We start from the raw sequence: 15,483 nt of genomic DNA on the forward strand, positions 1-15,483 counted from the left end.
ATGACCAATGTCCTGTGCCCATTTAATCATGGCTGATCTAACTGTTTCATCCTGAGTATTCCATTTTAACAGCAAGTTATACATTCTCGAAAGTATCTTGGTTTTAGGTTCTAACAGTTCTGTTTCTAATTTTGATTTTTCCACCTGGAAGCCTATTTTTTTATCCAAATTGAAGGCTTCTCTTATTTGATAATAATGTAGCCAATCTCGCACTTTATCTTTTAGTTTCTCAAAACTCTGCAATTTCAATGTATCTCGGTCTTGTTCTAGTATCTCCCAATATTTTGGCCATTTGGCCTCCATATTGAGTTTTTTCAAAGCCTTGGCCTCCATGGGTGATAGCCACCTTGGAGTCTTGCAGGGTGCATGTTTATTTTGCTGCTCTGCTGACAATCCTACTTTATTCTGGTCCCAACAGGATTTGACCGCTGGACTGTTTGCTTTCTTGGTTGTCCAAGGCTGGATTCCCCCTTTGCCTCCCCTTGCAGATCTGAATCACCTTTTCTCTACAAGGATGTATCTCTCGGTTTCCCTCTGCTTCCCTTAGTTTCTTATAAAAACCCGTGTTTCTATTTTGAGCCTGAGAATGAGGAAATGGATTGGAAGCAGTGAAAGAAGATACACTCTATGTTGTTGTGAAACCCTCCTGCGTAACCTTGACACTACAGTAGGGATGAACCTAAGCACTAAATAGCATCAAAATAGCACCATGAATCATGAGAACCTAAGGAGAGCCCTCCTGAACCAGTGGTTCAACTGGTCCAGTATCCTGTTCTCACAGTGGCCAACAAGATATCTGTTTCAAGAAGCCCCCCAATAGGACTTGGGCACAACAGAAACTCCCATCACTTGTGATTCCTAACAACTGTTTTTCAGACAATGAAGGCAGAATGGAGGCATAGTGGCTAGTAGCCTTATGGTACTTGTGACCCTTTGGATGTTGCTAGACTACAGCTTGCATGATCCCTCACCACCAATCGTACTGGGATTGATGAGTACTGGAGACAAACAAGATCCAGAGAGTCACAGGTTTCCCAATGAAAATGTAACAGCTCATGAAGCAGGGCCCAACCAATGACATACCATCCAACATTTCTTCAATGAAAATAGCGATGTCCTACTCTTCTTCTTCTTCTTCTTCTTCTTCTTCTTCTTCTTCTTCTTCTTTTTATTCTTATTCTTATTCTTCTTATTATTATCTTTATATCCCAGCCACTCCAGGCAGCTCCCAACAAACATAAAAACATAATAAAATATCAAACATTAAAAAACTTACAGGGCTGCCTTCTGATGTCTTCTAAAGGTTACTTATCTCCTTGGCTCAGGAGGGGAGGGGGTCACATAACTCTATAACTTCCAATGAAAATAGGGACGTTCTACTATACCCACCAACATTTCTCTGATGAAAATAGAGACATCCTAAGGAAAAGCAGGACATCCTGAGATCAAATCACAAACTGGGACAGCTTCTGTAAATCTGGGACTGTCTCTGGAAAATTTGGACACTTGGAGGGTCTGCAATGATGCTCTCCATTGCTTAAAGAATTCCTTCTGGAGCTGTTTGTTCTTGTTCTATGGTTCATTAAAACCCCGCCCCTCCTTTCCTGAAGCTGCAGACCTCACCTCTCCTAATCCTTAATGAGGCTCCAGATGTGCCCCCTCCTCATCCACACAAGGCACACAATTGGAGAATAACAAATCAGAGCACAATAAGCAAAACAGACTATGACACCTCTGCCAGTTGGACCAATTGGAGGCTGGGTGATGTTCAGGCTGGGAGGGGCAAAGCTTGGGGGAAGGAAGATCAGGTTGCACACCGGACTTCCGGACAGAGGTGGGGTTATGGAGATGAGGATTAGCCTTGTGGGTTGATAGGAATAACTGGGATGGGAGGCAAGTTGCAGGCCCTGTGGGGAGGGCCATGGAGCTAGTAGTTGTGTCTCAATCTGGAAAGACTCAAAGGCTTCACGTGCTGAATCTGAAGCCATGGCCTTCAGGACCCTCTCTAGAAACTTAACAGGGAGCCCAAGATCTGTTTGAAGTGTTAATGCTGTGAGTCCCTCCATCCTAAGCTCAGGCTGTATATATGTGTAAATAAAACCATACATGCCCTAAAGCAGGGGTCAGCAAACATTTTCAACAGGGGGCCGGTCCACTGTCCCTCAGACCTTGTGGGGGGCTGGACTATATTTTTTAAAAAGAAAATGAACAAATTCCTATGCCCCACAAATAACCCAGATGTGCATTTTAAATAAAAGGACACATTCTACTCAAGTAAAAACATGCTGATTCCTGGACCGTCCGCGGGCCGGATTTAGAAGGCGATTGGGCCAGATCCAGCCCCTGGGCCTTAGTTTGCCTATCCATGCCCTAAAGAATCCAGTCTTCATGAACTTTCCAAGGAAACCAAAACCTGAAAACAAACCTCCGGCACCCTTGGAGCCTTTTGCTCCTTGGGGACCGGGGTGCATGCAACCCATAACTAAAATATGTAACGAAACTAACACAACACACACGAATTAAAATAAGGGACTCGTGTAAACAGATTGGGGCTGATCAATGTGTGAAACAAAATGCTAGATGAGTCTTTGCAGGGATCTTCAAATATTCTGAGGAACTTTAGAAGAGCTCGCTGGATCAGGCCAATGACATCCTGTTCTTAACCGAGGTGAACCAAATCGCCATGGGAAACCTGAGCACAACAGCGCTCCCTTTTCCTATCATTTCCAGCAACTGACATTCAGAAGCATTGCTTCATTCAACCATAGAAACAGAGAGTAGTCACCATGACCAGCAGTCATCAGTGGCCTTCTTCTGATAAACTTGTGTCTTTGCCTACATCTTACACCTGACTGGGGGTCTCCAATTCAGATTTCTTGCCAATGACCTCTTCTCATCTTTATTCTGTGTCCCACCCCCTACCCGCCAGCAGGAATGACTTGCAATACAGCTTCGCTATCTGGGAGCAAGTAGGAGTGCAATGATGAATTCACCTTGGGACAGAGATGATATCGTTGGAGAGGAACACAAGCCTTTGAATCAGTACATACGAGAGGGTAGGTCCCCCGATATCGGAACCCACCATGGCTGGGCAAGATTTTTTTACCATCTATTTCATGTTCACTCAGAAGCAAGCCTTGTTGTGTTCAGTGGGGCTTATTTCCTAGTACAGTGGTACCTCGGGTTAAGAACTTTAATTCGTTCTGGAGGTCTGTTCCTAACCTGAAAGTGTTCTTAACCTGTGGTACCACTTTAGCTAATGGGGCCTTCCGCTGCTGCCACACTGCGGCGGCATGATTTCTGTTCTCATCCTGAAGCAAAGTTCTTAACCTGAGGTACTATTTCTGGGTTAGTGGAGTCTGTAACCTGAAGCGTATGTAACCCAAGTTACCACTGTAGTTGTGTTTTAAGGAATGCAGCCCATAGCAATGGGTACTTTTATTTTTCTTCCTTTTCTTTTCTTGAAATATGTTTATTGATACTTTTCCGAAGATATACAAAAAATTCATATCCATTGCATAGTATCCTCTTATAAAACACTGAAATATTTCATCTAAAAAAGAACAGAAGTGGGAAGAATATTTTAAAACGTGTGGGGGAGCGAGAAATAAAGGTAGAAAGAAAGAGCGTTGGAAGGGAAAAGAGAGAGAATAAAGAAAAACAAAAAAGACCTTCAGTTTTATGTCCTGCAGCTACATTAACACCTGACCATTCTATCTTCTATAAACTGGTATTTATTTCAATCTTCAAATGCAGATATTACGAGTTCATTTCCTCTTTCATGCAAAAAAGTCCACAAGAAGTTTCCAGTCCTTCATAAATGTCAATAATGATTTTTCTCCAATTAAACACATTGTGGAAACTTTTTAATGGAATGGGAACATCCATTCCATTCTTGGACCACATTACTTAATGCAGAGATAAGAAGATATTCAGCTTGGTGCATGTGTTAATGTGAAGCAACCACACTACTTTCAGCTTCCTGAAACAGTATGCAAAGCAAGGAGCAGCTGTCCTTTCATGTTTGCACTTCTCCAAATGTTGTGATTTTTCTGCCAGCAACGGGGGGGGGGGGAGCATTTAATATGTGTATACTACAGCAAAGTGTGTATAGCAAATCATGCATAAGTATTAATAACCAGTGCTTTTTTCCCCCTAAAAAATGTTTTGGGGTACTCTCATTTTGACTCAAGAAAACCACCATTTTATAGTTCAAACTGGGAAAAATAAATTCAGTAAATGGACAAAAGTACGAAGATTCACAAAATGTTTAGGGATATGCGTACCTTTGCTTTCCCCCAGGAAGGAAGCACTGTTAATAACATACCAAAAAATGCATTCTGTTTTGGAGAAATTATTTGCAAAAATTTGCATATTACACAAGATATGCAGCAAAAATAGACCTAAAGTGTGTATATTAGGAGAAAATGCTGATCTATTCCAATGCAGGCTTACAACAAAATGGCAAGCTTGCTCAGTGTTGAACTTAAGAGTGGGAAAATCGAGAAGCGGAGAGAAACTAAATTTGTCGGATTCTGCCATCCCTGCTCTCCAGTGGTGAATCCCGGCCTTCTCTCTGCCTCTACAACAACCTCCACTGCCCTGACCCATCTGATATTGAAGCTGCAATGTTGTGTATGCCTGGGAGAACCAAGAAACATCTCAGATCTGAAGGATTGGAAAGCTGCATAGCTGCCATGGTTTCCTGACATGCCAACAAACCAGAGATGGCTTCCCAGTGGAAGCAAAACTGGTTGATAATAATAAATCAATAATAGTAATCATACTAACATATTTTTTAAAAATCATTATTATTTTAAAAACAGTTAAAATCATATCTCTCCACCAGTGCTTTCAGGGTTGCCAGGAATGGTTTATTTCAGCCATCTTATAAGTGGGTGAAAAAGAATCCTTTCAATTTCCCGCTGAGAGTCAGTAATGAAGGAGAGAGATATACCACATTGAGGAGGACATTCCACAAATGGGGAGCTGCCACTAAAAAGGCCCTGTCACAGGTCAAGGCCAATTGGGCAGCCCCCACTGATGGCACCACTAATAAGGCTTCACTTTTGATGGCTGTCTGCTCTGTCTCATCATATACATTCCCTCTCTTCCTGTAGGGCTGAATCATCTTCTCCAGGAACAGCTCCTCTGCGACACAACCATCGTGGCCAAAGGCGAACGGTTCCCCTGTCACAGGTATTTATTTATACATTTTGGGGTTGCTATTTGCCATGCAGGCAAAGGGCCTGCTCTGGGTTTAGAAGGGCCCCTGGGCAAGACACTCTCCATGTGGTTCCCTCTGCATGTGACTTGATCTCATCACCACCTGCTCCTCTTCCTTGTAATTACAGTGGTACCTCGGTTTACGAACAGTGCTGTTTACGAACTATTTGGTTCATGAACTCTACAAAACCAGAAGTGGTGTCCTGGTTTGTGAACTTTACCTCGGTATACGAATGGAAGCTGAATGGTGGAAGGGTACTGGTGGCGGGAGGCCTCATTAGGGAAAGAACAGATTTGGTTTAAGAACAGATGCTTGCTAGGTCAATGAACAAACAGATAGTTTGTTTGCATAAGAAGATAAGAAGAATGTGCTGGCCCATCTCATCTAGAGTCTTGTTCTCACACTGACCAGTCAGATGTCCCAATGGGAAGCCTGCAGGCACAACCTGAATGCAAGAGTATTCTCCCCACTTGTGATGATATTTAAAGGCATACTTCCTCTGACAATGGAGAAAGAATATATCCATCGGGGTTAGTTGCTACTGATAGCATTATTGTAGTAACCTGCCCAGGGACCTTGTGGTGGAAGGCAGTGGGTAAGAATTAAAAGAATGGGGCTTGCAGTCCAATGAGATCTGGTGGTCCACTGGTTCACCATTTCTGGATTCTAAGCTTTCCCCAATCTGGTGCCCTCCAGATCTTGTTGGACTCCAAATCAATTCAGTCTAGCCAGCATGCCTCATGGTCAGGCATGATAGCAACATCGGAAGGTCCTTGGGACTTGACATCCCTGGTTTAGGGCAACTCACACGGAATGCCCTGTTGACATTCTTTGCTATATAGCTCTTTCCAGCGTAATCCTGGAAATTCTTGTGCCAGAGTACTTCCTAGATCTACTCGCAATGGGTCCTTCTCTACCATGGTTGAAACAGCATCCATGTACTCATGAGGTATGGGGTGGTTAGGGTGCTGGACTCCAGTTCCCATCAGCCATAATCACTATGAGGTTTTTCCTACAACCAAGTGGGCATATACGTTTTATGAAATATCAAACAAAATAAATTATGGGACCTGTAGTCCACCAACATCTGGAGGTTCTTAGGCCTCCCCATCCCCAGTTTAGGGGAACTCCTATAGAATCAAACAATGGTCAGAAGTGGGGTCATCATTCTTTTTTTTTCAGGCTACAAGAGGCTGCAATAATTAGAAACAAAATATGGAAGCTGGTAGACACAGGAACATTAGAAACTGCCTTATACAAAGTCAGACCTTTGGTTTATCTAGATCAGGGTTGTCTACACTGTGAGTCAATGCTTTTAAACTCGCTCATAAATGGTTTGGAGTTAGGGTTGAGCAGTGAGGTAGCCCAAGTCGGCTGACAGAGATTCCACATGGTTCAAGGTAGCTAAGGGATGCTGAATTGATACCCTGGCCTCCTAATGTTGACACATCCCTCCCTCCCTGTTGTTTAGGATGCTCCTTGCTGCCATCAACCCCTACTTCCGAGCCATGTTCTCCAACTCCTTCCGGGAGTCAAAGGATGGAGAGGTTCTGCTGCAAGACATGGAGCCCTCCATTGTCCAAGCTGTGGTGAACTATTACTACACGGAGGAGATTGCGCTCGTGCCGGAGATGGCCCAAGACCTGTTTGTAGCAGCCAGCAGGCTTCAAATCCTTCCGCTGCTCGAGAGTTGCTCCAGGTAATCCCTAAATAATGCCACATCTTTGAACATTGGTATCCTCTTTACTGCCTTATACCAAGTTAGACCATTGTTCCATCTATCTCAGTATTGTCTCCGCTGGCTGGCAGCAGCTCTCAAGCGTTTACAGAGCGAGGTTTCTTCTGACCTTATCTGGAGATACTGGGATCAAACCTTGGACTTGATGGTCTAAGCTATGGTCCGTCCCTAAATATGAAGCAAGATTCTGGTCCTCCCATTTGTGAACAAAGTGCTGGCTTAATCAGGAAGCTGCTTTACAGTGAGTCAAATCAGTGGCCGACTAGCTTTGTACTGTGAACAGTGAGTGGCAGTGATTGCTCTCCTGGGTTTCAGGCAGAAGTCTCTCCCAGCCCTACCTGAAGATGCTGGGGATTGAATCTGGGATCTTTCACTTGCAAAACAAATCCTCCAGCCCTGGGCAATGATCCCCTTAGTGGGAAATGCCCATCTTGTTTTGTATCGCTTGTCCAGGGAGTGACCTATGCAACTCTCTCCGTTTGTTCTCACGTAGGGAATTTATTAAGTAAAAAGGCAACCAATGTTCAAGCAAGACGATACCCATCTTCATTGGTTGTACTGCAGTAAAGGACGGTTCCATAAAGGGATGGGAACTGTAACAAACACAGGGTCTTTTCAGCTTTTATGCCACCTCACAGTCACCCAATTAATCAGACAAGGCACAACACATTTGCCGTACAATTATTGCCATGTTGTCCATTACATGTCAGCTAAGCCAGTGGCGGGTGGCAGGATGCGGGTGGCACTGTGGGTTAAACCACAAAACCTAGGGCTTGCCATTCAAAAGGTCAGTGGTTCGAATCCCCTCGATGGGGTGAGCTCCTGTTGCTCGGTCCCTACCTACCAACCTAGCAGTTCCTCCTGCCAACCTAGCAGTTCGAAAGCACATCAAGTGCAAGTAGATAAATAGGTACCACTCTGGCAGGAAGGTAAACGGTGTTTCCATGCGCTGCTCTGGTTCTCCAGAAGTGGCTTAGTCATGCTGGCCATGTGACCTGGAAGCTGTATGCCAGCTCCCTTGGCCAGTAAAGTAAGATGAGACCACAACCCCAGAGTCGTCTGTGACTGGACCTAATGGTCAGGGGTCCCTTTAACTTTACCTAAGCCAGTGACATGACATCTTTATGAACCAGCCAAGTTAACAGCATGGGTTGGTCAGTAGCACAAGAACAGTAAACAGGAGCAGATTACACACAAAGTGTATCTCCATCTTCTCTGCCTCTAATTGGTTTGAAAGTAGGACCCCTCTGAAATAAGGCCTTTCTGCCTCTGTAACTACAGGCAACCCCTGATTTGTGTGGTAGTTGCATTCCTGGTTATTGTGCATGATGGTGGAGCATGGATAAGCCCACTCCTCCCTGTTATGCCCCTAACCCACCCCCTTCTGCCTCCTGTTCCACCCTCTTTTCTGGCTGCTTCCTGGCTGCCGCGATACACACTTGCATGGTCGTGCGTCAGTTGGACTCACATAAATCAGTTGTTGCCTGTATGTTCAAGCTATTGCAGATTCTGGGGAAGTGGAATATTAGGGTGCGAAGACATTCCCTTCTCCAATCAAGTGCATTTCCATCACATGCTGAGGCAATAGGGATAGATAAATATGTCAATTTTTCTCAGTTTCTTAGTTTTCCAACCGTCAGTTTGCCCCATTTCTGTATCAAAATTTCTTTTTATAAGCTTGCAGGAAAATCTGCAGACCTTTTTTAGTGCCTTTCTCCTAGGTATATGCATTTTGGTATGCAATTCTGTATGCATTCTTTTCCTTTTCTTTTGCAAGCAATAATGTAGATGCTCCCCTTTTGACTGCAGAACTGCTTCACACAATTGTTGAAAAATGGCTATGTTTTCACTTTGCCTTTAGATTCAAGAAGTGTAGATTAGGTAGATTGACTTTAAAGCGTGAACCAAAGTAATTTCTCCCCCGTGAGTCAGGAGTGCCATCTGCAGGGCTCATGCACAATTCCAGATAAGATGTAGTGTGCCAAAGAGTTGCATTCATATTATTCAGCCTGCACACTTGGATTTTGCAATTATATTCTGATTACAGGCACAGAATGGTTTAATAGTCAACTCCTCTTCCCAGGAAACTCTAGGAATTATCGCTCTGGGAGGGGAATAATGCTCTCTTAACAATTCTCTCAGTTTTTAAATAAATTTTATTTATAGATTTTTCAAAAAAACCAAACCAAAATAAATTGTACAACTTTTTCAAATTAACATTCAATTAGTATTTGAATTCCCTTCCAGCCCTCCATGGTTTCCCCAATTTTTCTAAAGTTGCTGCATATTATAATTATTCTATACATTACCTCCACAGTATTCTCAGATATGTATTTTACTGCTGTTCATACTCTAAACCTGCTTGTGTTTCAACATGTTTACAATGATTTTTAAAAAGTAATCTACATTTTCCAATCCTGCTGAGAAACAGCCTCATCTTGATCTCTAATTTTATTAGTTTGACTTGTTAATTCAGCATATTCCATCAGTTGGGTCTCCTAACAACTCTCAGCACCCTTAACAAACTGCACTTCCTAGGTTCTTTTTACTATTTAAATTCTCCTGATGCTGCTTTAAATAATATTGTGCAGATGTGGCCATACACATCTTGTCTAGCTCATCTTCTGCAGCGGTGTGTGCTTTGTTAGCTGTGGTCTAAACCACTGAGCCTCTTGGGCTTGCCGATCAGAAGGTTGGTGGTTCGATGGGAGTGAGCTCCCATTGCTCTGTCCCAGCTCCTGTCAACCTACCATTTCAAAAGCATACCAGTGCAAGTAGATAAATAGGTACCACTGTGGTGGGAAGGTAAACGGCATTTCCGTATGCTCTGGTTTCTGTCACGGTGTCCCGTTGTGCCAGAAGCGGTTTAGTCATGCTGGCCACATGACCCAGAAGGCTGTCTGTGGATAAATGCCGGCTCCCTCGGCCTGAAAGCGAGATGAACCCCATAGTCACTTTTGACTGGATTTAACCGTCCAGGGATCCTTTACCTTTTTATCTTCCCATCTGTCTGCCCCAGATACCTCTTGGAACACATCTCCCCAGAGAACTGCCTTTCACTCTACCAACTGGGCTTCGCACACAGCGACCCTGATCTCCTCCAAGAAGCCAAGATCCTGGTCAACCTGAACTTCAAGCGCCTCTCCATTGAGGACAAGACCTTCCCCAACTTGAACCCCAGTACCCTCATTAGCATCATCTCCTTGGACAGTCTGGTGGTCTCTTCTGAACTCACCGTCTACCGGGCCGTGTGGCGCTGGGTGATGGCCCAGAGCGCCAACCGCCTGCCATTCCTGGGGCAGCTCCTGACGCATGTGCGCCTCCCGCTCTTGACCCAGGAGGAGCTGAAGGTGGTCCAGTCCGAGCTGATGTGCTACAGGGACGTCCGCCTGCGGTGGAAGCGCTTCAACCGCCAGGAGAGGCTGCAGCACAGCGGAGGCCTGCGAAGAGGGATGTACTCCACCTGCATCATCTGCGTGGACCTCTTCAACATGGAAGGCCCAGAACTGAAGACCAAGGACTTCCAGGTCGGCTGCTTCGACCCCCAGGCTGAAACATGGGAAAAGATGCCCCTGTTGAAATGCCTGTATTGTGCCCGCTGTGTGGCCGTCGGGGACAAGCTGTATGTCACCGGAGGGGTCCACACGGATGACTCTTATTCAGACACGATGCACGAGTACAGTCCCTTGAGGGGTCGCTGGACTCAGCTCCCTTCCATGTCTGTGGCCAGGGCCTCCCACGGCTTCCTCGCCTGCAACCAGCAGCTGTTCGCCATGGGTGGCTGGTGCAAGTACGAGGACTACCTCGACACAGCAGAGTGCTTCGACTTGGAGAGAAAGTTCTGGGCCCCGATTAAAAGGATGCCCTTTGCGCTCAGCCACTTTGCCTCGGCGGCGCTCAGGAACAAGCTCTACCTGGTTGGCGGCGTCACAGACACCGTCGGCTCGTGGTACGCTTCCCGGAAGGTCCTGATCTACGAAGTGAGCTTTGACACGTGGAGTCAAGTGTACCTGGACAACGAGTGCTACTGGTCTGGTGCTGTGGCCATGAACAACGGGATCTATGTGATCGGGGGCTACTTCCGGAGCCGGACGAGGCACAACGAGCGCTGGTCGGAAACAGGGAACCTGCGCTGCACCCGAAAGTGCTTCTTTCTGGGGGAAGATGGCCAGTTGGACAGGAGAGTCACTATCCCCAGGCTGCCCATAGAGCTGGCAGGGGCCGGTGTGGTGCGCTGGAAGCACCGCATTTACGTGCTGGGTGGGGAGAACACCTACATGTATAACAACCTGGAAGGAGAGAACGAAGAGGAATATTATAACACTGTTTACTACTGGGAACTCGGAGCCACAAAGTGGGTCCAGTGCCAGGAGAGACTGCCATTCACCAGCTGGGGACTCAGCGGCTTTGGCTGCACCACCATGAAGGTCCCCAAAAAGCCCATCCTAGAGCTTTTCCGAAAGACGTCGGTTGCACTGACAGCCATAGAGGTGGTGAACCCTTAGTGGATGTGAGGCTCACAGACAGCTTGCAAAGAGGTTTCTACAGCAATGATCTGCCTGAGAAACCTGAAGGCACTTAACTCCCGAGAGGTATAGAACAGAAGGACTAGTCATTACCTACCCACTTGTGTTCAGTTTTTTATTTGTAATTTGTATGATTTTCCATCTAAGTGGAAGTGTAGGAGAGGGCTGGGGAACCTCAAACCCAGGGGTAGGGTTGCCACCTTTGTTTGGGCAAAATACAGGATAGGATGGTGGGCTGGGTGGGGTGGCAATTGCTCCTGCCTCCTGGCACTGAAATGACTTCAAAGCAATCAGTTGCACTCTATTGCAGCCAACTGGGATGCCACTCTGGAATTTGTCACACGCAGACACGTGCTCATGGATTTGCAAACCTGTCTGTGCTTTGCTACCCAGAGCTGAAATCCATGACCTTTCACACACCCTTTCAAACACATCCAGTACTGTACATTCAGGCCAGGACAAAATAAATAAATAGTGGGGCATATTCTGATGAGGAAACAGGCTCTGTTCCGCACGTTACGCTTCAGAAGGAGAGAAAAAACATTAGGCATGGAGGGCAAGCCTTATGGGGAGCTACTTCTCCCTCACCCTCCTCTTTCAAATATCCTGTAGATAACTATGTTCAGAACTGGGGCTTCTGAGCTACACTGACACAAAACCGCTTGTTTCTAGAATCTCGGAACCTGTTTCTCTCTGAGGAATGCAGTGGTGTAGCATGGGTTGCCAGAGCCCAGGGCTACTTGAAGGGGAGAATGGAAGGGAGGGAACTGGATGGAGTATGCACGTGTATTCAACTGCTTAACAGTACCTGCATTATCCAGGAGATTGCAGCCACAGAGATAAGAAGAGTCATTCCGCTGTCTGGAGAGGCCATTACCTGTTTTGCATGGAGAAGCACGGAGCCCAGTGATGGATGCATGCAGCTGTATCGAGGTAGCACCAAGTGTTGAAGTTTTGCGCCCGTAACAATTTTGCACCCGGGCCAACTGCCCCATGCCCACCCCCATGGTGCACCACTGGAGGGACGTGGCCCGACACTTCCAGGCTGCAGCTCTTTGGATAGGCACCTTAACCCATGCCCAAGGTGTGGGGACTGGAAGGGACAACATGAAAGCCTTGCCCTGGTTTGCTCCTCCTTGGAGGTGGGATAAGGAGAGGGAGCGAGAAGAAAAAAGGAAAGGAAAGAAACAAGAGGTGGGGAGGGAGGGAGGGAGAGAGAGAGAGTGTGCACACAGAAATAGGGGAAATACAGGACAAACTGTGTCCTGTATTGAATCAATACCTAGCATAGCATTTTACATTAAAATAAGGGACAATCTGGCATTATACAGGATGGGTGGCAACCCTACCAAGAGGCCATGTGTACCCCTCTAGGCCTCTAGAGCCAGTGTGGTGTAGTGGTTAAGAGCGGTAGTCTCGTAATCTGGTGAACCGAGTTCGCGTCTCCACTCCACATGTGGCTGCTGGGTGACCTTGGGCTAGTCACACTTCTTTGAAGTCTCTCAGCCCCACTCACCTCACAGAGTGTTTGTTGTGGGGGAGGAAGGGAAAGGAGAATGTTAGCCGCTTTGAGACTCCTTCGCGTAGTGATGAAGCGGGATAGCAAATCCAAACTCCTCCTCCTCCTCCTCCTCCTCCTCCTCCTCCTCCTCTTCTTCTTTGCCTGGTGCTTGTAACTCTCTCCAGACCACAACCCCTCTCCAGCCACACAAGCTTTCCCCAGGCCACTCCCCTCACCAGTCCGGCTTCACACCCTCCTTGAATGTTTTTCCTAGTAGGAATGTGTCTTAGAACTCATGGTGATGCTGTTCTCATTATCAGGATAGTGAGGGCTGTGTGAGTGTATATAGATGCCAGCCTACTGTGCAAAGGTATAATTCACTGCTATTGCTCCGCCCACTTTTACCTATGGCCCTGCCCACTTCTGGCATGTAGCCCCCAGAATGTGGTCTGAAAGGGAATGGGTCCCTCAGGCTGAAAAAATGTCTCCCACCCTACCTATCAGGTACGATTCCAGGAGAGATGAGCAGGAATGCTTGGTCTGGACATAAAGAAACCTGGCAGAATGGAAACAACATGGTTGTCTCTGGAAAGGATGGAGTAGGGCATCCTGGAGATGGGGGTCTCTCTTTACATCCAATAGGACATTTCTAGTGTTTGCGATCCCCAAAAGGGTAGACACTCCTTCACAGAATTGTTGTAAATGACAATTCAGTACTGGGGTTGTATGATCCACTCTCCTGACCCAAATGCCCAGGTGATCTTGAGCTGGAGAAAGAGATCAAGGGAGCATCCAAAAGAGGATTTATACTGTAGTAATAGTTGGTTTTAATTACTCTTGCTTAGACTGAGTGTGTGTGTGTCACAACAAAGAGGTAAGCTTTTTAAATGTCCTAGAATTCAGGTGAGCAGTGAAGTAGCCAAGTTTGCTCCAAACTCCTCCAAACTGGGTGAATAGGCAAATAAAATGGCAGGTGTGATTCAAAGAAGCAGGTGTGAAGTGATGGGCATGTGTGGGTGTCCTGATCTCACATGCTGATGGGGTCTGAACTGGAGCTGACTAACCAGGAACAAGGTTGTAACAGATAGGTCAACAAAGATATCAACTGCAGCAGCTGGGGGGGGGGGGAGAGGTAAATTTCACACAAGGGATCACGAGGACAAGGACTGGAAATAAAACTGTTGTCAGGGACTGGGCAGAGGAGGAGGAATGGTGGAGGCTGCCTCCCCATCCCGACCCTTCCAGGGAAGAGGAAGAGGAAGACAGTACAGTGGTACCTCAGGTTACAGATGCTTCAGGTTACAGACGCTTCAGGTTACAGACTCCGCTAACCCAGAAATAGTACCTCAGGTTAAGAACTTTGCTTCAGGATGAGAACAGAAATTGCGCGGTGGGGGCATGGCAGCAGTGGGAGGCCCCATTAGCTAAAGTGGTACCTCAGGTTAAGAACGGTTTCAGGTTAAGAATGGACCTCCAGAATGAATTAAGTTCTTAACACGAGGTACCACTGTATAGATTTATGACAGGGGTTTGTGGTACCGTATTTTTCGCTATATAAGAAGCACTCCCCCCCCTCCTAAAAAGTAAGGGGAAATGTCTGTGTGTCTTATGGAACGAATGCAGGCTGCGCAGCTATCCCAGAAGCCAGAACAGCAAGAGCGATCCCTCTTGCTGTTCTGGCTTCTGGGATAGCTGCACGAAGCCTCTTCAGGGCAGGGGGGGGGCGTTCCTCCTGCTGCCCTGAAGAGGCTTTGCGTTGCTTTCACTGAAGCCAGGACAGCAAGAGGGACCACTGCACAATGATCGCTCTTGCTGTTCTGGCTTCTGGAATTCAGAATATTTTTTTTCTTGTTTTCCTCCTCCAAAAACTAGGTGCATCTTATGGTCTGGTGCATCTTATAGAGTGAAAAATACAGTAAGTAACAGCCCAAAGGCAGATGAGGGGGAAAGTTGGGAAATAATGTGAGAGCCAGAGCAACACCCAGCTGACACGTTGTCATTAGAAAGCATTCCGGACCTGCCATCTCCCAGAACCTGGCCAGCCTTAAAAGTAGGAGAGCAAAGAGTTCAAAGACAGAGGGCAAATAGCAGCACCCGTAGAGGAGATGATGATGATGATGATGATGATGATGATGATGATGAATGAGGAAGTGGGAGAGACAGGGGCTGGAGATTCACTTGGGACGCCATTATCAAAGAGGCTGGGTTCTATAGCCTCTCTCTGTAATAATGAAATAAAAAAGGACGGTAAGAAAAGTTTCCTTGTCTTTATGCTTTCCTGGGCAACCAGCCAGGAGCCACTGACAGCATCCTGACAGCTGTCAATGTCATAACACTGCTACACGAATCTATGGTGCAACCACACTAGGAATATGGTGCACCCTTCTGATCACCTCACCTCAAAAAGAATATTGGAGAGCTGGAAAAAGAACTCAGAAAAGGGCAAACAGAACTAAGTCTTACTCTGAAAGCAATGGACATGACTAATAGA

At 46.3% G+C, this 15,483-nt stretch overlaps 1 protein-coding gene across 2 annotated transcripts; it reads left to right on the forward strand.

The window, feature by feature from the left end:
- The first annotated feature begins 1,727 nt into the window (after nt 1-1,727).
- LOC307223361 (kelch-like protein 12) lies at nt 1,728-11,588 on the forward strand. 2 transcript variants are annotated; one of them, XM_079989334.1, is made up of 5 exons: nt 1,728-1,834; nt 2,933-3,056; nt 5,121-5,199; nt 6,699-6,926; nt 9,985-11,588. In XM_079989334.1, exons 2-5 carry the CDS (start codon nt 2,981-2,983, stop codon nt 11,468-11,470), a joined length of 1,869 nt encoding a protein of 622 aa, XP_079845460.1. In that variant the 5' UTR covers nt 1,728-1,834; nt 2,933-2,980; the 3' UTR covers nt 11,471-11,588. The 2 variants fall into 2 exon arrangements, with proteins under 2 accessions (XP_079845460.1, XP_079845461.1); XM_079989335.1 differs by having other exon boundaries at nt 1,782-1,834; nt 2,930-3,056.
- The last annotated feature ends 3,895 nt before the right edge of the window (nt 11,589-15,483 follow it).

Source organism: Podarcis cretensis (assembly GCF_951804945.1).
Source record: "Podarcis cretensis genome assembly, chromosome: 8".
In the NCBI taxonomy this organism is placed as follows: Eukaryota; Metazoa; Chordata; class Lepidosauria; order Squamata; family Lacertidae; genus Podarcis; species Podarcis cretensis.

Bases quoted from the DNA above. Each gene is read 5' to 3' on its own strand.
- LOC307223361 (XM_079989334.1), top strand. From the start codon at position 2,981: ATGATGAATTCACCTTGGGACAGAGATGATATCGTTGGAGAGGAACAC. The intron at 3,057-5,120 runs GTAGGTCCCCCG...CTCTTCCTGTAG, and splicing joins GAATCAGTACATACGAGAGG to GGCTGAATCATCTTCTCCAG. The intron at 6,927-9,984 runs GTAATCCCTAAA...TGTCTGCCCCAG, and splicing joins CTGCTCGAGAGTTGCTCCAG to ATACCTCTTGGAACACATCT.